At 37.2% G+C, this 22,862-nt stretch overlaps 1 protein-coding gene across 8 annotated transcripts in view; it reads left to right on the top strand.

Moving 5' to 3' along the window:
• Positions 1-22,862, top strand: part of LOC149918176 (uncharacterized) — a 281,148-nt gene that overhangs the window by 73,166 nt on the left and 185,120 nt on the right. Inside the window, exon 4 of one of the 8 annotated variants that reach the window (XM_090139158.1) lies at positions 22,360-22,471. The exons of 6 other annotated variants lie outside the window; for them this stretch is intronic. In XM_090139158.1, coding sequence (XP_089995284.1) covers positions 22,360-22,435 — 76 coding nt within the window. In that variant the 3' untranslated portion in view covers positions 22,436-22,471. Of the gene's footprint in view, positions 1-5,578; positions 5,861-22,359; positions 22,472-22,862 lie in introns of those variants that run through there. One more of the 8 variants, XM_090139157.1, reaches the window with a different exon arrangement.

Here is a 22,862-nt window from a genome sequence, read left to right as displayed (position 1 = left end):
GAATCATGATCTGAACAGACTTATAAAATTTTATGTTGAGATTGTTTTGCAGAAGTCTACATGCGTATCTGTATCTTCAGAGTACACTATATATGTGTAAAATAGCTGGTTTGTTCCTGAAGTGTAAAACGAATCTGTTTTGAAGATCTTTATGTACCAACTGAACTGGAAACCAAGGCTTTCCTATTCAGTCTCCTGGTTTTAATTCTGCGTTTAATTTATTTAAGAACAGACAACCAAAAGGAAGGCATCATGTAAATAAAAAGCCCTCTACAGAGGGTTGGTGTTTGGCCTAAAACAAAAAATTTTGAATTGAGTGGGATCTGGGCAGAGTAGTCCTGATAATCCTGTTCTGTCCTATTGCCCCTTTGTAGTGAGTGCTGGTGTAGGGCACAATGACTTATTTTGTAATCTGCACACATAACGTACAAGTAGACAACTCACCCTACCTCCACTTCCTTTAGCAAGCGTTATAAGTAGTAGTATGGCCATGCGTTTGTGGTATTGCTGACATGGCTGTAACTGAGCAGCACTGTTGTGGAAGCCTACTCTTCAGATAATCTCTACCCTGTCTCAAATCTCAATGACAGTTGCTAATTTTGGAAGACTTTCTACAAAGAACTTACTTGCTCAGCTGAACTTTGGTTTGAACTATTAGTAATTACTTCCAGAAGTTAGTTTGAGTGAGAGTAAAACTTCATCTTCTCCTGAGTAGCACAATGGCTATGTGAAAAAGGACTGCTTACTTGGAGATTATTTAGAAGCTGTCTGGATGTTTTCCTGGTCAACCTGCTTTCAGGGTCCCTGTTGGTGTTGGACCAGATGTTCTTCAGACATCCCTTCCACCCACGGACATTCCATGATTCTGTGACTCTGTTTTAGAGCTCCTAGAGGGTACCTTACCATAGTTGGCATCCGTATAGAAAAGTCACTTGCCTCATGTATAGGGCTCAGAGGTGGTGCACAGGGTCTTCAGAGTCAGGGTTCTGCAATGCCTACTGGAGATTACTGTCTGGACTAGGGACATTAACTGTTCTGAAGACAAGCTTTGGGTAGCTGAGCTGTTCCACTTCATCTCTGCTTGCCTTTGTGATCTCATTTCCTGCTTCACAAATAGTTTTATTTTCTCCTTGTCTAACTATTCAGAGCAGAGTTGAAGAAACTTATTTCAAAAGCTTTCTCTGCACTGATAAGCCTGGAAGGTCCCTGGCAATATGACAGTTTTTTTTTTCATTCTTGTTTTTCTGTTACCTACACTTTCTCAAGAGATCCTGTGAACTAAGAGCATGAAGTGGCTTGGAGACTGAGGAGAAAAATACAAACAAACTGCTGGGGCATTCCCCTTGCTCCAGCTTCTTGGTGACAGCAGTATTGATCAGTTAGACTTTATATGGTGATGTGCAGGTTGATCTTTTGAAGCTGGCTTGTTAGAACAGTGAAATAAGTTGTTTTTCAATAAGGGTGGTGAGGCACTGGCACAGGTTGTCCAGAGAGGTGATAGGTGCCCTGTTTTTGGAGACACTCAAGGTCAGGCTGGATGGGGTACCTGATGTAATTGTAGATGTCCCTGTTCATTGCAGGGGATTTGGGCTAGATGATCTGTAAGGGTCCCTTCCAACTCAAATAATTCTATGCAGGCAGATGCAGACCCTGACCTGCTGGTTGGTGCAAAATGAGTGTGCTGGAAAACTGAAGTCAGCTGAAGACCTGAATGCACCTTTAAGGAATATATGTATTTGACATGAAAAGTGGTTGGGAGGATATTCAGCTTGCTGCGTTCACCGAAGCGTAGAAAATCATAAGGAAATGGAAATGTGTGTGGAAGTTTTAGGTACTGAGGTAGCAAGAAATCTTTCTGTGGCTTTTGGTGACCTTGTGAGTCTAGTCTCACTCCATTACAATAAAAAATAAAAACAATGGTAAGGAAGTGAGCTTTCTTGAGTTTCAGGTTCTTCTTTTTTTTTTTTTTAAGAGTCAGCACGGTCCACAGCACAGTCAGATCAATCTGTATTATCATTAAGTGCCCCTAGCCAAGGGTTTCAGGAAAGTAGCATAAGTTTGTTAGCTCCCTTCCTCTATCCTTCTACTGCACCATTTCTGTTCCTGCAACTTCTGAAGTCTTGACAGGCATTCCTTGTGTACAGATAAGCACACATGCATGTATACCACCTCACATGCACACCATCCTGCTGTGTGTTAATATGCTGGGGGGAGGTAGAGTCTGCTGCCTGGCCTTGTCAGAACTTGATAGCTCTCTAAATAATGCATCCCTTGTTGCAAGAGAAATAGTATGGGGCACAGTATTGTGGCCTGAGGCCTTGGGAAATGGGAATTTTTCTAAATGACTTTAACCTATATAAGAGCATAATTTTTATGTATAGAAAGGAATATAATTACTGAATACTCACTGCATTTGTGCCTACAGTGGCATTCAACACAGTTAGGCGATTATTATATGAAGTATTATCTTTTAACAGAGTACAGCACTTTCTCTGTTTGTTTTTCTTATTTTGTTCTTCATGTAAGCCAAGGAAGAAAAAAAAAAAAAGAATCTTAATCAGTCATGGGTGTTCTTACAGAATTAGTTCTAGCTTCATTTAAGAGGTCTTTATGTAGGGCATCCGGTTTACATCTGGAGGAAAGGTAAGGTTGAGGAGAGAATTTGACAGGTCTGTTTTACAAAGCTACCTTAGTGAGGACATGACGTGGGAAAACAAACAGATAAACATGTTAAACTGAATTATAAGTGAAATATAAATTTGGAAACGAAACAACATTCTTTGTCTGTGAAACTATGTTGTATAGATTGAAATATCTTGCCCCACAGCAATCTTTTTATTTCAGACTTCAAATGCAGTTCAAAAGAAAATAAATTATATGGAAACTATCCTGAAAAGAAATCATACATCTTGCTTGCTGAGGCTGAGAGCCTAAACTGTCTGTGACATTCTGTGTGTGACAAAAAGAGTCTTGACTTTGTGTCTGTCCATTTGGACTGTTTTCTGAATTTACTTGCCTGTTATTGTCTCTTCATATGTTCAGAACATCAGCAACTTACCAGTACGCTTTTTCTCAGATGGTAGATATGCTGTAGTCTCAAGTTTTCCTGAGAGTGGACAGTGCAATACATCACTGGAAGCTGTATGTCCAACTATAGTTTGGACAGTGGACTTCTAAATTGGTTGACTGAAAATGTCAGTTTCAGTTGTCTCTTCCATACTGGTTGTCTTTTATCAGCTGAAATTGGAGAATATTTTGACTATTTAATAAAGGAAAAGCAACTAACTTCAGTTCAGTTGAGTAGCAAGGGTCATAGTATGGTTTTCATTCTTTACAGAATCTTTATTGTTACTCTAATAATCTCAATATAGAGTTTTTTTTAAAAAAAATGCATTAGGCATTTTAGTGTTGTTTTCTTTGTGAATGAACCTTGATTTCAGTGAAATAAAACAAGTGATTTCTGATCCAGGTCTGTTCTGTATCAAGGTTTCTACCCTTCAGTGTGTGGAAGACTTAGCTGGCAAGGACATGAAAGCCTATAGTAGCACTGTTCTGAAGTAGATGTACTTTAGAAACACATTGTGAAATTATCCAGTTTAAACTGAAATGCTTTTATATATAGTTTCTGCCCTTTGATTTTGGATTTAATCAAGAAATCTGGATGGAAGTGGAATTTTTTTCTTTCTCATGTAGTTCTGCTGAAACTTCTTCACTAGAAGTTGTAGCCTACTGTTAGTCATTTCCTAAAGGAATGCTAGAGATAATGTAAACAGACTAGTAAGACTTTGCATTAAAAATCAGAAAGATCTCTTCAAAAGGATGTTGATCCCTAGTTTTGAATGGTCCTTAATAAAGACGTATAGCCTTAGGAACCAGTGCTGTGTTCCAGAAAGGCTAGCTGAAAATGGATGGTGAAGGCTTACTGCTTATAGCTGTAATAATAGAACTACATACAATGCTGCCTTGTTTGCAAACTAAAAAATTAAGTTAATTATAAACCTCATAGCCTAAAACTGAAGATAGAATCACACAATCACAGAATGGCCAGGGTTGGAAGGGACCTCAAGGATCATGAATCTCTAACCCCCCTGCCACATGCAGGGCCAACAACCTCCCTATTTAATAATAGACCAGGCTGCCCAGGGCCCCATCCAATCTGGCCTTGAACACCTCCAGGGACGGGGCATCCACAGCCTCTCTGGGTAGCCTGTTCCGGTACCTCACCACTCTCTCTGTAAAGAATTTCCCCCTGATGTCCATAGAACCTTAAGTTAAGCAAAAGATGTTTTTTTTTCTCCCTAAGGAGCCTGAAAAGTGAGATTCAGGAGACCTGTTTGCACCTCTAGACTTTGAAAACACCACATTCAACACATAAAGCTCTACTGTTAATTACACTGCTGTACAATCGTGATATTGGTTAACCTACCGGGACACGATGTAGGTGCCAGGTGGATGGCAATTTTTCATGTTCTTATTGTCCTCTAGGGTAGAATTCAGGGCAGCTAATTCAAGCAGGCTTTGTCTCAGTCTTGCCCTGCAGTGGATGCTTGGCAGCCTTGATTTATACACAGGTCCCACCAGACTGTGACTGTTGGCTTGCAGTATGGCAAGTGTGTGTTGATGAGTCTAGGTTGTATGGACAACAGTTATTGACTATTTCTCCAGACTTGCTGCCTGAGCAGTAAGCATGACTTTTATAAGCAGCCCTAAAACTTGTATTATTGTGTCTCTGCTGCTATAAATCTAGTATGGATGTACTGTGGATGTACTAAATCTAGTATGGATGTATGGTTTAGTGAGAAGTCATACTTAAATAAATGAAAGATAACACATTTTGTCTTCTCTTTACATCAGACTTTATGGCAGTCCCAAAACAAGTATAAATAAAGTCAGACTCCATCTTTTTGTATTAAAGGAAGTACCATAAACCTTTTATCTCATCTTCATCTCGTTTTCGTCTCTCAGCTTGCAAATAAAAACATCTACAAATACCAAGTCTATCCAGTGAGTAACAATATAGCGATTCAGAATAAAACCATACTTTGTTGTTTGTTGTTCTTCGCATGATCTGCATTTCTAAGCACTTTGCAATAGTTAACGAACTCCCAACACTACGTGGTCTAAATTTGGGGAAAAAAAAGGAATGAAGAAGGTTGCATATAGTGGAAAATAAATAAATAAATTGAAGACCTGTAAGAGATGGCAAGGAAATGTGAAAGGTGTAGGTAAGGGTAGAAATCATGTAACTGAAAAATAAATGGAGAATGACTAAGGGAGATGGAATTACAGTGAAAATTTTTGTTTCTGTTAATTTGGCAAAAAATAGCTTATTATCAGAAGTAATGAGAAAAGGGGAATGATGCATGTGCATTAATTTGCTAAATGAGTAAGGAAGAACTCATGAAGTATGAGAAGAGCTGGATGGGGAATAATTTTTTGTGTGCCTCAGAATTTGTGTTGACAGAAGGATAGTGACAGAGATGATATTTGTAACTATCTTGTCATGTAACCTGGCCAAATCTGATTTTGATGGCTTCCTATTTCAATTGAAAAGTAATGTTCTTCACTTACATTTCAGAATCCCAGGGAGAGCAATACAGAAAGCGTGGAATGATACTTCAAAGCTTTTACTACTTCTAGCTCTTCACTCAATCTCATTTGCTCAGTAGGATGATGCACGGAAGGTCAGAGCTATTGCTTGTGAAGCACTTTGAGACTGGGATGCTCCTGTAATGTGGGAAGTAGCAGGTACTATAGATGCATAATCTGACACCTTAGGAGAGTCAGAGTCCAGCCTAGCCTATTTCTAATTAGATTCTGATAGTCTTCAAGACAGGGTTTCCACAGCCTTCCTGAGTGACCTGTTCCAGTGCTTGATTATTTTCACTGTGATAATTTTTTTCTGATAATCCAGTTGGAACCTCTTCTGTCTGAATTTACAAGTGTTCTCTCTTGCTTTCCTGCCTTGCACAGCTGTAACAAACCTGGCTTCGTCTTCTGAATAACCACCTCTTATTGGTAAGCATCTGATAGGTCCCATCAAAGCTTTTCTTTTTTTTTTAGGTTAAATAAATCCTATTCCATCAGACTGTATTTGTATGTATGATCCCATCCCCCTGACCATCTTGATGAACCTCTGCTGTGTTTGATTAGGTTTATCAACATTTTTTAATGTTAGGATTACTAAAACTATATGCAGTGTTCTGTGTGCAGTCTAATGTGTGCTAAGCAAGTGAATAATAAACTTCTTTTAAAGCCTTTGAGGGTGACATTTTGTTAAGGGTGATGGATTATAACTTTTCTGATGCTGGTGTGAGGAACTAGTGATTTTTATTGTGGCTGTACCTGACTTAAGACAGCACTGCTTTCCCGGAAATAGGCTAGTTAGAAATTTGGAGCCTGTGGAATCATTAGGTTGTACTGCCCATTGTCTTGTTAAAAATAAGTAAATAAAAATCACAGACTTAAGATTTTTTTTTTCTCTTTACTGCAGAATTTGTGAAGAAATACCATGAAAATTGAGTATCCTTTATTTTCTGTACAAATTCTGCAGGAATTCTGGAGCAGAAGGAATGGAAAGGTGTCTTGGCAACCAAATTTTGCAAGAGGAAATCTTTCCATATTATTGAGTTGGTTTCTGGAAAGGTTGAGAGACTTTCCTCATAGTAGCCTTTGCAGTTGTGTGTGAGAAACTGATGAAATAGAAGAAATTAAGGTCAAAGTGTATGACGATCTAAAAATATTGAAGTATTTTAATTTCCAGTCCAAGTGTATAGTATGAGAGAATAAGAAATGCTACAAATTTTATAGGGATAGTTATGAATCATAGGATTGCTGTAGTGGATCCAAACAGATTTGGATGTGGCAAATGTTGCTGAATTGTTGATTTCAGCATCCTACTTAATACCTTAATTAGTCAAGTAGAACCTTCACTTTTCAGCTGTCCTCAATCTCATCTGTAATAACATCTGTTTCTTGTTAAGGGAGGCTTAGCTAAAGGAGTTGAAAAGGATTTTTTTTTTTTGATTCAACATGCAGTTTTGACGGCAATGAATGGATATATTTTTTTATTGTGGGCTGATCTCATCACTGTGCAGTGAGGAGGAGGAGGCTCTCTTTCACTTCCTCTCATTTTACAATGGAGAAAAAATCTTGTTTTTCAAAATCAGAAAATTAGTGAGATCTAGGAAGTTTGCACTACTAGTAGATTTAGTCCTGACTGTGAAATGTGTTGAGGTGTGCAGAAATGAGAATTGAGCAAAAACTTCATTTTGGCTGGAAGTTTTCAATGGGCTTCAAGGTCTTAAGTCTGCCTAGAAAAGAGGTGTTACTGGTATCCCTTTTCCCTAGGAAGCTTCAATAGGGGAAAAAATAGACTAAGTTTTTAGCAAGGTGGTACCTGGGGCACCTGGCTACAATAAGCATAGTCTGTGCTAACAGGTGTGAAGAGATGGTCCTGCCTCCAGAATGAACAAGGCAGCAGGAAATCAAATGAGTCAGTAATGAAGATGGCAGGAAGCTACTGGTTTACAATGCGTAGTAGTCGGGTGTGAATGATGGAAGCTCAAGAAGCCACATTGGAAAGAATGCTATGATCTTTCATACTTCATGATGTATGAAGCAAATCAAAGCCTGTTAGTTTGTGAAAGCGTGCTATTATGCTGGTTTGTTTGCTGTTGCGTTCCATGTCCCTTGTCTTTAGAAAAGGAATGGCATTTCAGTAGCTGACATGCCCTAAGAATGGCTGCAGTGAGCTACAAAGCCCTGACCTTTTCAATATTCTGTTGTCTAAATGCCAACTGCCTCTTCAAAGCTTCAATAGCTTCTGGAAAGTGTGATGCTTTGGAGAAATGTAGACCATTGAAGAGACAGAGTAGCATGATTCAATGTCTTATGCCACAAAATATAAAGGACATTCTGGTGCACCTCTCTGAGTGCAATGAGAATGGACTGAGAGTGAGCAGCTCTGTGTTCTTGGCTTTCCAGGACATTCTAGCTAGGGAAGAGAGCTAAGATATGTGCTGAGTCTCAAGTCTGTCCAAATCTTTGTTGTCTTATGCTTCCTTGTCTAGCACTGTCTAGTTATTTTAAAACTTGTCAGCATTCTCTTATCAGTTCTCTGGACCTACGGAGCCTGTTTATTAGTACAGTGTATTAACTTCATATTCTTTTAACCTAGGGAGAGGCTTCAGGAGCACATGAATAGTTGTTGGAGTCCTGGGCAGCCTGAACTAGTGGGTGGCAGGGAGTTGGGATTTGGATGATCTTTTATGTCCCTTCCAAATGGAGCCATTCTATGGAACTGTGTGTTCATTTAAATGCTCTGTGATCAATCTCCAATGTAGTTGGCCTTTCTAAGCCCTGGATTGTAAACACTTCCAGTTGTGATGCTAGAGTGCCTGGAAAGCTAGAGTGCCACTGCCATAGGACAATTCAGAAAATGTTTTGGCAACAGAATATTTTAGTACAGTGTCAGTTACCCTGATAGAATTACTGACTGAGGATTACTGTTGTCATTAGTAGCCAGACTGGAAGACTTCAGATGGACTTCTGCCATCTCAGTGAGCACCCTATTCTATAGCTGGACTAAAGGTGGAATTTTGACATATATGTGGTAAGGATGACTGGGTGTTTCTTCAGTCCTACCTGCTCATTCAGTTTGTCTCTGACCTTAGATAGCTCATTCCTCCTCTGCATATCAATTTTCCAAGATGTAAAGTGAGGTTAATAATCTATGTAAAGCTGCACTTGTTTGTACTGATACACATAGAAAGTCGTGTTATGGTTATATAGTTTAGAATTATGCTGAAAAAATGCTAAAAGCCAGGAAATAAACGTTTTCTTTTTAGAAAGAGTCTTAAACTGTCCTTCTGAATTCTGTATTGTTGCTCTCAAATAGTACTTGAAGAACTTCTGAGAACTTTACTCTGCAACCAGTTACAAAGAGTCAAAATCATTAGCCCAGACTTTTTTTCCTCTGAATTCCTTTATTCCTACATCATACAGAACATCAGTGCTTACTGAATTCTATACTATGTTTTCTTTTTTTGTTCCTTCAAAACCTAGGCTGTAACTCATTGTCTATTTTTCAAGCTTTGCTTTAAATACTAACTTGTTAATTTTCTCCTTGTTTTTTTCTTTTTTTTTCCATACCACTTAATACTGCAGAAACCATGCTGGGAAGCAGTATTTGAGTTTGGTGATAGTTTGGAAAGTTGAAAAATGTTTGTTCCAAAGCAGTATTTTCTACAGAAGAAAATTTTGAACTTAATTGTTGGATAATTGTTGGAAGAACAAGTGGAGGAATTTGTGTTTATGTATGTAAATACACGCATACATGCACATGTGCAAATATAACATTCCTTATTAAAAGTACCTATCTTTCATGTGTCTTATTTCAATTTGCATTACAAAGTTTGAAATGGTTTTTCTTTTCAAAAGTTTGTCGTAGTCTAATTGTTTAGACTTATTGCATGAAATGCTGGTAATTTGATTTGGTAATTAGCATGCTTGTGTTTGGTCTTAAAAAAAAAAAAAAAAAAAGCAGAAATATTTACATATATTACATATATTATGCTGTAATGTTAAGACCCTGACTTGGCTCAGTGAATCTGGGGAACCTACCATGCATGTAGCCAGAGAACCTGAGGAATTAAGCAGCTAGTATGGAAAGTAACTCAGTTATTTGGTTTCACATATTTTATCTTTTAAAAACAACTCCTTTTGAAGTCAAAAGTATCAGCAGTGCAATCTGTTTGACAATAGTGTGTGGCCACCTGCACAAGCCATCTCTGCAGGATGGCCATCTACCTGTTTGACATATGCTTGATTGCTTTAGGAGTGAAAGCTGTCTTAGTCTTTGCTCCAGTGGCTTTGGTCTGTGTAGTGCAGAGCAGATGGAAAACTGCCTCCATGAAGCAGTGAAAGATGTATATTGAGTTAAATGCAGTCTGTCACTGCATAGCTGGAAGGAAAAAGGATGGGAGCAGGAGGAGTGCTCTATGGTTTTGTGTTATTTATCTCCTATTGGCCCAGACTTAGGTAGCAATAGAGAGAAGATAATGCAGAATAGTTTAGAAATCCTGTTTCTCACTTGAGCCTGCGGAGCATGAAATTCAGTTCTTTGGGGATATTTGTGTTAATCTTGGTGTTTCATGCTGAAGATTGTATGTAGGTGTCTTTTAAATGTAAGCGTGTCTGTAACAAGGACTCTGGGGACATGAATGGCTTCAATTGCTGGAAATCCATATGTAGTTTACTTTAGTCTTCCACTTCTCATTTTGCCTTAATGCTAAGGCTTCTACATGCCTTTTACCCTTAAACTTGCTTATGAACAGTTTTTACTGGCTATGGAGGGAGAAGCATTAGTTATACTTGAGCATATACCTACACAAGGTGTTTTTTTTTGTGTGTTATTCCAGTCCTCCTACCTAGTACCGCAAATTACCAAATTCTCTTTCCTAAATCTAAAAGTTTCTTTTAAAATAAGAAGTCCTTTCTTCAAAGAAACAGCATTTTGGAACAATTTTCCAAACAGAACAGAGACAGTCTCTGCCCATGGGAGTGGAACTTATATTGACAGCAACTTTAACAATATTTAATTGGAGCACGTGGAATTAGAACATATCTTGGAGTTTCAGAAGTAGAAATGGTTCTTTATGAATGCTATTTGTATGTTTAATCTGTTTTGGAGAAGTAGGTTCAAATAGATGTAGTTCTGATTGTATGAAAGAACAAGCAATGTTTCTGAAAGGCAAGCATAATGAAGACCTGCATATTTCATGATATATCATGTGCTACTCAGGTGCAGAGGCAAAAATTCAGTACTTTACAAGCATGTCTGCCCAAACTGGAGCAGAGGTAGCTATTTTCCATCCTGCCAAAGTTTGTTTGATCTTGGAAGTTATAGAATATTTGTTTTATGACTACAAGAATGCCAAGAAATTCTTTGAAGCAAAGTCTGTAACCTCCGAGGCTGAGATGGAATAAGATGAAACAGGAAAGTTACTGGAAGATGACATTGTTTTTTTCTTTAAAAAAAAAAAAAAAGTACAAGAAAAACCAAAACCCAAACACAACTATCTTCCCCTCCAACTCCTTTTAAGACTGCCTTTTTAAATTATATTGCCTGTCGTGAGTCTAATTCCTTATAATTAATTATGCTGATTGATATGGAGTCTGAAATACCTTTTCCAGCATGTATGTGGCATGATGGATTGGGACTGAACTATAAAGGTCTGAAGTCTGTACCTGGATAGTAAGACATTTGTTGCATTGTTTTTTGTGAACCTGCCAAGGTATGCAGATATATCTAAAACTGGTAAGCAATAGTACATTAAGTACATAAGTCAGTTTTGGTGTATGTGTGTTTTGTCCCTTGATTTTATTATTTTTGATTATTTTTGATTTTATTATTATTTTATTGAGTTCATTCCACTGCAGTTGGACAGCAAATTGTACCTTCCCAATTTTGTAATACCATGCTGGAAAGGCTTGGTAGAGGGAGTTGCTTGCTGACCTGAAACCACTTCAAATGTAAACTTGCCCAATGACTCTCCTAGTGTTTAGATCTGGACTTAAGTCTTTCCTTCCAACCTTCCATCTCAATAAAGTTCTGAGCAACTTGAAGAGAAACTCTGAAGAGAAATGGTAGAGCAACTTGCTTAACCGTTCATTCAGGAAATCCTACAGTGAGGTTTTATTTATTCATTTTTTCATTGTCTTGAGATAATCTATAGTGAGAAAAATACTTGCATTTGTACAGAATGTGAAACAATCATTCATAAGTTTTGTAACTAATAGCTATAGAAGTAAGATATATAGAACTTATAGCTACAAAGCCTTGAAACTACTAGAGATTTCTGCTGTTTTTAAACTTTTCAGAGGCTGTTTTTGTGACATGCTTAGATATAGCAAGGGTTATAGATCTGTTGTGTATGAAAATATAACAATATGGAATGATGTTTGTGTAAAGAGATCTGTTAAGAGAGCTTTAATAAAACATTCTTACTACTACTTATTCCTTTTCTATACCTCTACAGGTAAGTAGGTTTAATTTTAGTGCAGTTCTTCTTAAGGAACAGGGCTGATGAAAAGTATTTATCAGAAAGAAACTTGCTGGGAAGAGCTACTAGGAAACTTCAGTACAAAGCAGTTTCTGTGTTGTGTAAGTTACTATACTAAGTAACAGCAGTGACTGTAGAGCACAGATGCACTGGAGAGACTTCTCACAAAAGCTTTGAGTGATTATTGAACAAATACACAGTGGCAAAAATGTAATGACCAAAGATACTATAGTAGGAAGAACTGAAATTAGCTCATCTACCAACACTGAAAATCTTTGGTGATGCAAATGGCAAATAGGGAATATATAATGTTCTCAAATAATGAGTTTTCATGCAATCCCTGAGGTTTTGAAAAGTTTTCAGTTAACTTTTAGGCAAAGTAAGCTAACCGAAACACTGTCATAGCACTCTGAAGAGTAATGACAACACAGAGTATTGTAAGTAGTTACGTGCTTTAGGACTGAGAACTGTGTGTTTGATAAAAAGCAAGGCTATTCTTTGGAATGAAACTTTCTTGGAGTTGCTAATGAACACTTTTTTTTTTTTTAACCCTGTAGAAAGCAATTGTAATAGGACTTGATAGAAAACCCACGATACAAAAGTAGTTATACCTGAAAAAGGCATGTAAAGTTAAGTTATATTGCACAGAACAGTCCATGGAACTGTGCCAGCTCTGATAACATATGCAAGATGATACCTGATGTTTAGAGAATAGATGTGAAAGCATCAATGGATCATGCTGTGTTGCAAGAATGTGTAGTGTGTGTATGACCTAGAGAAGGTGGTTCATCTTTTGGGGAATTTTTCTCCACTGACTGTACAGGGACTGTACATTCCTAAGTTAATCTGTAAAGCAGATTGTTGTGTCGTTATCTTGTAAATGGCATGATAATGATTGGATACTGTTGTACATTTAATTACATTTTCATGATTCTGGTTAAGATTTTTAAAAGTAGAAATTATAGAATCTTTGGGATTGGAAGGGACCTCTGGAGATCGTAGAGTCCAAACCCCTGCTAAAGCATGTTCCCTCCAGTATGTTGCATAGGAACGCATCCAGGCAGATTCTCCAGATATCTCCAGAGAAAGAGACTCCACAACCTCTCCGAGCAGCCTTTTCCAGTGCTCTGTCACCCCCATAGGAAAGGATTTCTTTCTCTTCTGTGTTTCAGTTTGTGCCTGTTGCTCCCTGTCGTGTTGCTGGGCACCACTGAAAAGAGCCTGGCCCCATCCACTTGACTTCTGCTCTTCAGGTACTTTATAAGCAGGGGAGGTTCACGTTGGATATCAGGAAAAGATTCTTCACTGAGAGGGCAGGTGGGCACTGGAATGATGCTACTGCCTCAATATGTTTATCTGTAAGGTGTTAGTCTCACCAGTGTGTTGCCAAAAGGAGTTTACTCAAGAGTTGCAGTTTTACTCTGTATTAAATGTTATGCAAATACGTCATCTCGCTCAGGGAGTCAGAGTGAAACACAGATGCTGTTTTATTATTCTCAACTCACTTTTGACAAGTTTTGCTAGACTTCGAATGCTCAGCAGGCCCAAATGTAATTAAATGTTTCCTTGTATTATTTGGAAAATCCTTTTTTAGCAGGGATTCCTTTGAAATGTATGCTGTGCATGCCGAGTTAACCTGCATAGGAGTAAAATGCAAAGATCACTCTTAAACCATAAGTGGGTAAGAATTGTTTCATAGCACTATCTTAAGCCTAACACAAGTTACTCTTAAGTAGTTACCCTCATCTGTTAGAGGGACTATTTGAAACCTAGTACTCAGTGTTAACCTAGGGTCTTCATTGACTTTGTTAGGAGGAAAGTTAGAGTGATCTAAGCAGTCATCATTTAGAAAAGGACAGGAAACAGGAAAGTGTGTGTGTGTTTGTTTTAATACTAGTAGCCCAAAGCAAGGCAATATGTAGGGACTTTAGTTGGCTTGCTTTTAGGTTTGAGACTATCTTAACTCCCATGTTATGGCTCTGGAATCTTAAGGTTTACAGATTAAAACTAGGTACATTTAAGTCTTCTATATGACAGAAACATAACTTAAAAAAAAAAAAACAAAAAACAAAAAACAAAACATCTGTTCTCTTAGCATTAGTAGGTAATCGTTGAACAGAGTTTGTTTGTTTCCGCCTTGCATTATTTTAAGGTTAGCATGACAAGTGCAGTACTCATGACAGTGTTCAACAGAGTTCCAGCTACAATCAAATTGGTTGGGCTTCTTGAGCAGTTGAAATCCTTCATGTGTAAATTGGTCATTCCCTCTCCTGCTGCCAGGCAGTAGGTTTGGGGCTGTCTTCTTGTAAAGATTTTGTCCTAATTGGTTAAACACTACTCACATGTTGACTTAGTTGTTAACCCTCCTCTCTTCTGTGATTGTACTGGCTTTAGTGAAGAAGTGGTTGCATGGAAGTAGCTAGGTTGAATGGAACAAGCTAGGTAGCTTGCTCAAGACAAGATGCCTTGTTTGGAAATTCTTTGGAAAACTTGCTGAGATTTCTGACTTGTAATATATTTCTTCCCCTTGACCTGGTAACAGATCCTGAGATATAGCTGAACAAGAGAAATTTAGCAGAAATATTTCCTAAGACTTTGTTTTCCAGGTCAACAGAACTGGTTCTTTTTGTGGTGAAACTTATGCAATATCTAAAGAAACTATTTTTACTTCACCAATATTTACAGATAACCGAATATTTACAGATAGTAAACCTTTTGTCAAGTAAACGTATATAGACTAGAACCAAATAACTATTGTTAAAGAATGCAATGGTTTTGGAGAGGCTGATTGCTTCCTGTTCTGCATTGATCAGAGGGTCTTCTAGAGACTGGTAATTAGCCAATCTGCTCTATGTGTTTGGTAAGACAGTTTAGTAGACCTAAATACGTAGACTATAAAGAATGTTTAGCTATACTTGACAATCATACTTGTAAACCTGAACGATGATGGGGGCAACCAGCAATGCATGCATGAGGTGAACTTGCTGGAAGCTATAAATGTCTTTAAGAATCTTTGGAGCATAGTCACGTTTGATTTTCTCTGGGAGTGTTGCGAATTTTTAAAGCATCGAGATGACTTATCTCCCTTTGCTTCCAGGCAAGTCATTTCCAAGTTTGGTGCAGTGACTTGAAATTATCTTTCCTAACTTTTCTCATAAGTAAATGTGAAAGTTTGACGATGTCAGTACAGAAAGTGTGCTGTTGCCAAGTAGAGTCTGTATAATTGTTGGAATCTTTTTGAGAATTATTGCTGTGAGCTTTAGCTGGAGATTTCCACCAACTTGTGCAGAAAAAATGATGTTGACCAATACTTCTATGACAGGTCTGGATTACAGGACATTAATATGATGAAGTTACACCAGAAAGAGTAGCAAGGATGTTTCAGTTTAAATTAAATACAAACTAGATTTGCAGCTAGTTGCATACATTTATCTGGAGTATGTTGAATTATGTTGGATAAGTTGTCTTTAATGTGCCAGTGAGAATGCAAAAATTATTTTTCTGTGCAAATCAACCTGCTTTATAGCAATTACATACTCTGGCTGCAGAATATGTTATGAGAACTTTGGAAAAACTGGATGAGTGATGTGTTCCTACTTAAGACAGTTGAATACAGTAAAATATATAAAAAGTAAAAACCAGAGTGGAGATGGCAAAAAAACCCTAACACATAAACCTCTAACGCTAAACTCTCCTATGACCTTTGGAATGTAGTGATATTTGTTTCCAACTGTGGAGATTAGTTTGTTAGTACAATAAGGAGATATGGATTTTTTTTGCAGTGTATCTTTTGGAAACTGTAAAACAAAACAGGCCCTTAAATCCTTTGAGGTTGCTATTAGATAGGCTTCATCTTTGGAATAATTAACTAAGTTTGAATCTTCAATGAAAACTAATAAGTCTTGCTAAGATCAGCATATTGTTTTCTCTTGGATAAGTTCATGGTCTTGTAACAGGTATCTTGGCTGTCCAGCCTGTTGAGGGTGCACAGATACCAGCTGAGTGTGATTTTGCAGGTTCTGGAATCATTAAGATACCAATACATACATAGTAGTACATATTCTTAAAATATTTTTAGCCAAGGCCTATGAGGCAGAAGCCATTTTCTTTGCTTCTGTGCATCAAACAGAGAAATCTGTTTTAATTCTTTTGAAGTGTCCTGGGTTTGATCCTTGATTGGGTTAAAATGTCATATGAAGAAACAGGGAGGGTAATTTAGTGTTGTCATCCATCAAAGTGATAATGATGCACTTTAATTTATTGGTATCAAAACTCAAAGGCTTCTAAATGTCTGAAGAGAAATAAATAAAAAAGAGCTTATTAAATTAAAATAAGAGTACAAAATGCTATGTTTTATTTCTGTCAGGAGGTTAAAGGAAATCATTTTATATTGTTTAGAGACTTGAACTGGTAAAGGAAGTAGAAAACTGATCAATACTTACCTGTTTTTCTTCTGCAGTGGCCATTTCCATCCTAGTCAGTGCTTCTATTTGAGAATCAGGGTAGATAATCCTAGAAATGTGATATCACCACCAGTGGCTATGCAGCCTGCTTCTATTTTACCAAGCCTAGTCAGGAAGCTTGCCTTTCTTGGCTTAGTAGCTTCGAAGCACAAGAATGCAGTATTTCATGAGTTTGTAAAACCATAAGAAACACGATGTTTGGAAAAACAATAACTTTCTCAGTGCATTGGAAGTTCGTTAAACTTTTGAAGCCTACAAGTTGTATTGCAAGTTTGCATCTCCTCTGTATTGTATTCAGACAGCACTATGGATATTCTGCAGGCAAGAAATGGCACTAGTTTGGCTAGGGGCTCTTAGCTTCACCTTATGGAGCAAGCCATCTTATGGTTGACCATGTAGTTGAGAACTAAATTGAACAGAATCTGTTGTGGCATTCCTATCCTCTTGTTTCCTGGAGAAGTCAGCTCTTTGAGATATCCATATAGATGAAATGTAAATGAAAATCTAAAATATAAAGGGCTAGCACTGTGCTACTCTTTGACATTAACCTTTTTTTTCCCTCTTTCCTTTTACTGCTTATTATAATGATACAGATTTTTTTGTTTTGATTTATTGTTAAATCCTAAAAAATGTTGATGTATGGTGCCAACACCTTTAAATAATAAAGCTCCTATATTTTACTGAAGATTCTCTAATCTGTTGTTAATAAACTTGAAAGAATACAATCTTGTCTAATAAACACATCAAGCTAATGGATACCAAAGCGGTTCAGAAGAGTGTTTGTTGTTTGGTGTTTAGATTTCAGTCAAAATTAATCAACAGTGAATGGGGCCTGCAGTATTTATTAGCAACACAAATCTGTGTGATTCAATGCCAGTTCCCTTTGACTCATTCCAGTGTATGCTGGCAGGGGTACAGAACTGATAAATACTTACATCCTTGTGAGTATGAAAGAAAGAGGGGGAAAATACAGCCTAGAAAACAGACCTCGCGATTGGCATGAATTCCTTGAGAGCCATTTTGAATCTCTTTCTATACAGCTAGTTTGTAAATGGGAAGTCATTGATTCAGGAACAGTGGAGGCTTTTCTTTCTTTGTGCAACCTTCAGCTTTGCAGATGACTGGCTGCATAAGCCTGTGTGTTTTTGTTCTCACTTCCCCTCCAGGATATTCTTTCTTCCCATCTTTAATTTTCATTCTCTTTTGCTTTATATTGAATTTCTTAAAGAACCTCAGTTATTGAGAGAAGAAATGCTGTTGCAGAAGTGCTCCTTCTTAGGAGCATCTTTAATGGTCTAAGCCATCCCTTGTGAGAGAAATTAAAGAAAAGATATTTGAATTATTGATGTTTAGCATTCCAATTATATATTAAAGGAAAATAATGGGTCCTTTTGTGGAGCGTAAAAGTAAATTACTGTAATTAGTAATGTTTCTTTCAAAATAAGTAGAAATATTCATTGACTCTCTTTGCATCTTTTGCTTGTGAAGCTGGAGATGCAGAGATTTCGCTCATTTTGCATCTTGGAAAATGGGGAAGACTATTTTCTGACACTTTTTGATCATCTGGAAAGCTAAATTCTGAGTCCAGGGAGAGAAAATAATCCAATTCTGGACAGACATCCATTGAATTGCTCATAAGAAGCACTTGGTGATGGAATGTACGAGGAAACAAGTTGCAGCACGTTGTTCATGCGGTGCTGGAATTTCAGTAATTTTATCTCTGAGACTAGCAGTTGCAGTTGATACTGATAAATAAACCATTCAAGTCACAATATCTGCAACAAAATCTTCCTTTTGACATGGCACTTGCTGTCTTAATGCTTTGAACTTAGTTTTCTTTTTCTAAAGCATAAATGACTGGTGAAAGTTCAGGATACTTACTGTGAGAAGGATAGGAATAGAAGAGCTTTCTGAAAACCTCCTTGAACACAGAGAATTTAGATATTAACAGTGGATGAGACAGTGATGCAGGAAAAAAAATACTCGCTGTATATCAGCCCAATCTTTACAGGTATTCACTGTCCCCAGTTTCAGAACCTGCAGCCATTTTAGGATGTAAACTGCAAAATATCTGCCAATTAAACAGAATGCCCCTTCATAAGGAACTCAGCTCAATTTTGCAGTCGTGATATGAGCATAAGAAGTTTGTTTGAATAAGGGCAGCCAGGTGAGGAGGCCTGATAACTTGCCGCTTGCAAAAAGAGAAAGGTAGAAAAACAAGGATCAGCGGGAAGTTTGTGGGCTTAATCTTCAGCTTTTTGTGGTTTTATTATTTCAGGTAAAAGGATCACATGTTCCATAAAGATTATCTAAATGCCAGTGTCCTTACAAATGTTGGGGCAGTTGAGAGGGATGGGAATTCTCTGCAGATGGAAGAGAAAGAGAGTACTTCGATTTAGGGAAGAGGAAAGATAATATCTAGAGAAAATAACTTTTTTTTTTTTTTTTTTTTTTCAGAGGGGAGATTTGGAAGTCTTTTCCGTAAATTATCTTGAAATTTGGCTTTTTTTAGACTTGGTATGAAAAAAAAACCACACATAAATTGTATTATCATAGTTAGCTCTAACTTTTTCCTTTTGGGTCTGGTTCTTAATGTCATAATTATCCTTTGCCATACAAAAGAAAAAATGAGGTTGGTAACAGTCTGTGTACAGAGCCTGCAGAAATATTGACCAACTTCTTCAAGGGCTTTTGTGCATCGCTCTTTCGGTCTAGTTCTCTGCTGATCGTAGATCTGCACCAGAGGATGCCCTATTCTTGTGGAACTTCATTTTTTTCATTTTTTTCCTTCTTTCCTTTTTTTCTTTTTTTCTTTTTTTTCTGTCTTTTCCTGTGAAAAAGCCTATACAGCTAAGGATAAAAATGAGTTCTTGCTGCTTGAGAACTTCCTCCAACAATAATGGTGCTCATATTTTTTGCTTTACTGAAGATAATACTGAAAAGAAAATGCATTTTCTGCTTACTCAATCTTACTCAAGCAAGTTGCAAGATTAACTATTTAATTTCAACAAATAGTAATCAGCTCTGTTCTTTGGGGCCATTGGAAAAATAGTAGCAAGTATGGGAAAGTATAGGGCAGTAGAGTTATCCTCATAGAAGTGATCAGATTAAAATAATGATAGTTTCAGGTCTCCTTTATTGAGCTAGCAGCACGGCTTCCACTGACACCAGAGCAAAAACAACTCTATAACTACGTGGGTAGATGCAGACACTTTCTAATGAGTCACAAAAACTATTGCAGTAGGCCTCTTGATAGACTGACTGCTTGAATTATTGTGTGATTTGTGACTAATGTTAAGCACCAGACTGCTGTCTATTCACTGATCAGATAACACTCTTCAGTGTACAGGAACTGAGTTCAAATGATTATACTGTACAAAGTAGGCTCACTGGATGGACCTGAATGTCAGTATGCTTGAGTTTCTTGGAAAAGAAAATGAGTTTTTAATTTTAGTATGGGAATAAACCACAGGTGTTTAGTGACAAGCTCTGTAACGTAGTAATGAATATCTGTTCTGTAATACCGTGCTTACTTGAGTTTATGCTAGATGGATCAATGTAAGAAAATTTGAAGCTGTCTCCCTATTTTTTTGGGTTCTCTTAGTGCCTTTCTATTTAGGATCTCTCCAAAATCTGTATACAAACAGCTTTATCTGTTATAGTATCATCTCTTCTTGGGCTTTAGGAAATCCATTCTGCCTGGCTGAGCCTCCTAAGAGCCGAGGAGTGTCTTTGGTATATAAAAGGACTTTTGGAAAATGAACTATTGAGCCCTTCTTTCTGGAGAGATTAGATCAGGGCTAAATTATAAAGGATGTTTGGGAATAACTGAGTGTTTGACCTGCTCATGACAAAAACCTGGTTTAGATCTTACCATGGTAACGTTGTTTTGTAGACATCTTTCTTTTGTACTTGTGCATTGTACTTTATTCGTAAACTGAGTAAATCTGAAATTTTATCCCATCCTGCTGTGACTACAACAAATCCCACTTTTTTTTTCTCTCTTTGAAATTAAAAAATTCCTATAGAAATGGTGAAGATGCCTATGAATGAGTTTGGTGTGTGAAATTACTCTGTGTAATTACCCAACATTATTCCTTATTATGAAGTGTGTTGGCTTCTTCCCTATTGCTCTGCCTCTTTTTCATTATACTTTTTATCTACTCTCTTATCTAATTCCAAGGAAGATCTTATCCTTCTTGGAAAGGAACCTTGGTAACAACAGAAAGAGGGAAAAAAACTTTTTTGAACCAGAGCTGTCAAGGACACTGCATCAGTGTAACTATACACTTTTGTCAGTGGCAAGCTTCATCTACCTTTAGAAACTGTGTGTATCACTGCCATAATTCTTGATACTGTATACTAGAGAAGGAGCTTACCAAAGTACACTAGTGTTAACTGTAAGTACATAGGCCTTTCACAGTGGACAGTATTGCTAATGCTAGATATTAAACTGTCTTTTCTAATTTTTTTTTTTTTTTTTTTTAACATGGGCTATTTTTGCATGGACTTGAGCTATCAACAACCTTAGGAGCAAATGATTGAAGAAACAGGATGAATTTCTGAAATAGGATTTCAGGCCTTCATTGTTGTGGTCATATAGCATAGGTTAGTGATTAGAAGCTTTTTATTTCTACTCTTCACAGATGATACTGTAAATCATAGGAAATTTTCAAAAGCACATTGTCCGATCATGAGGAAATGAAATTTAGGTACGGGAATAAGATTTTCCAAACTTCCTTTCTGATAGTATCTCTACAAGATGCTGAGGATTCTCTTCTCCAAGTAAAAGGCCATACAATTCTCTAAAGGTCAACAATTTATGCAAGTGTTATCCTTGCACAATGATAAAAAGCTGACAGACAGCAAAATACATCATAGATGTGAATGGTAGCATTCATTCTGATAGCATCAGCTATAAATTATTCTAGATAATAAAAAATACCTGCATATCACAGAACTCCATATTTTTCCTGTGTGGAGCCAGGAGCTGACCCTAACGATCCTTGTGGGTCCCTTCAAACTCTAAGGATGTTCTGTGATGTTATAACTCTATATCTAGTCACAAGCTTCTTGCATGAGGTTAAAATTAATGTGCCAAAATGATTAAGAAAACTCAGTGTACCTAGCCAAACAGTAGAAAAGTGAGGCATTTTATAAACTCAGTACTATCTAAGATTAATAATATGAGGCCTAAGATGTGGAAGCATCATTTGGTGGTTAGATCAACAGAGGAAAAATGTCACCCTGAACACAGATTCTTTTTCTTTTTCTTTTTTTTTTTTACTTCCTTCTCTTTGTTGTTTTCAAACCACAAATGAAATAACACTACCTAGTTTGGATGTCTAATTATTTCTCTTTGCAGGAGGCATAGTAAAATATACCATGATAAAGATAGTTTTACTGCAATTTAGATTTATGGGATCTGTTCCAATTTTTGCCAGTGATAGTGCATAACCTTCTGCGACACTCAGAAATTCAGAAAAAAAAAAAGTTTTTTAGATTTTGTTTCTGACTTGAGGACACTGACCTATATCCTATATCACCTCATTCATGGCCATGAGAGATACTCTGAAAATACCATTATTTTTTGAATTCTCCTATTTTATTATTAACATGCGTTACTGATCACTGCTGTAGTTGTGATACTACAAACTGTGGGCCTTTGATTAGAGTTTTTAAGGCAGTATACCATTTTTTTAACCTTTTGGTTCTCTATTTTTGCATTCTTAAGGAGTTACTGTTTAGGTCTCCAAAAACTCTTGTTTATTTGCCAGCTGATAGAATAACTGCTTGAGAATCTGTCATTTTTTTTTTTCTTTTTTTGCCAGTTCATACTTGTACAGCCACCCAAATCCTGAGAGCATTGAATTGTCTGCTTTGACAATTATGCTAGCTGAGGCCTAACATTTTCCCTTCCCACTCATCTCGCCTGACCTGAAGTATGCCAACTGAATGTAGCCAAAATGTACCCATTGTGTAAAGGGAAAGTAGACTGGAGTGTAATGACACAGTGAAAAAACAGGAACCTGAAGAGGTTGTCAGAGCCTGCATCAATATATGTTGAGAAGATGAGGTAATGTTCTGGCTTTTACTTGTGGTATATATATTCTTCAGGTTTGCCAATGGGAGCTAAGCCTATTCTCTGCTTTACCTCTGCTTATTTCTTTGGCTAGCAATCAAGCATTGTAAAAGGGCAACTAAAAAGACCAGAGTGCCTAACTGGTTAGATGCAGCAGCAGAGAAGATTCATTTTAAAGTAAACTAGTAAAGTTAGTGTTCCACTTCATGTATCTTCTAAAGCTGGGCTGTAGAGACCAGGTACCAAGTAATA

Source organism: Phasianus colchicus, chromosome 4 (genome assembly GCF_987193195.1).
Source record: "Phasianus colchicus chromosome 4, bPhaCol1.hap1.1, whole genome shotgun sequence".
In the NCBI taxonomy this organism is placed as follows: domain Eukaryota; kingdom Metazoa; phylum Chordata; class Aves; order Galliformes; family Phasianidae; genus Phasianus; species Phasianus colchicus.
Note: the sequence above shows the minus strand (reverse complement) of the source record. Positions and strands in the feature narration are given on the sequence as shown.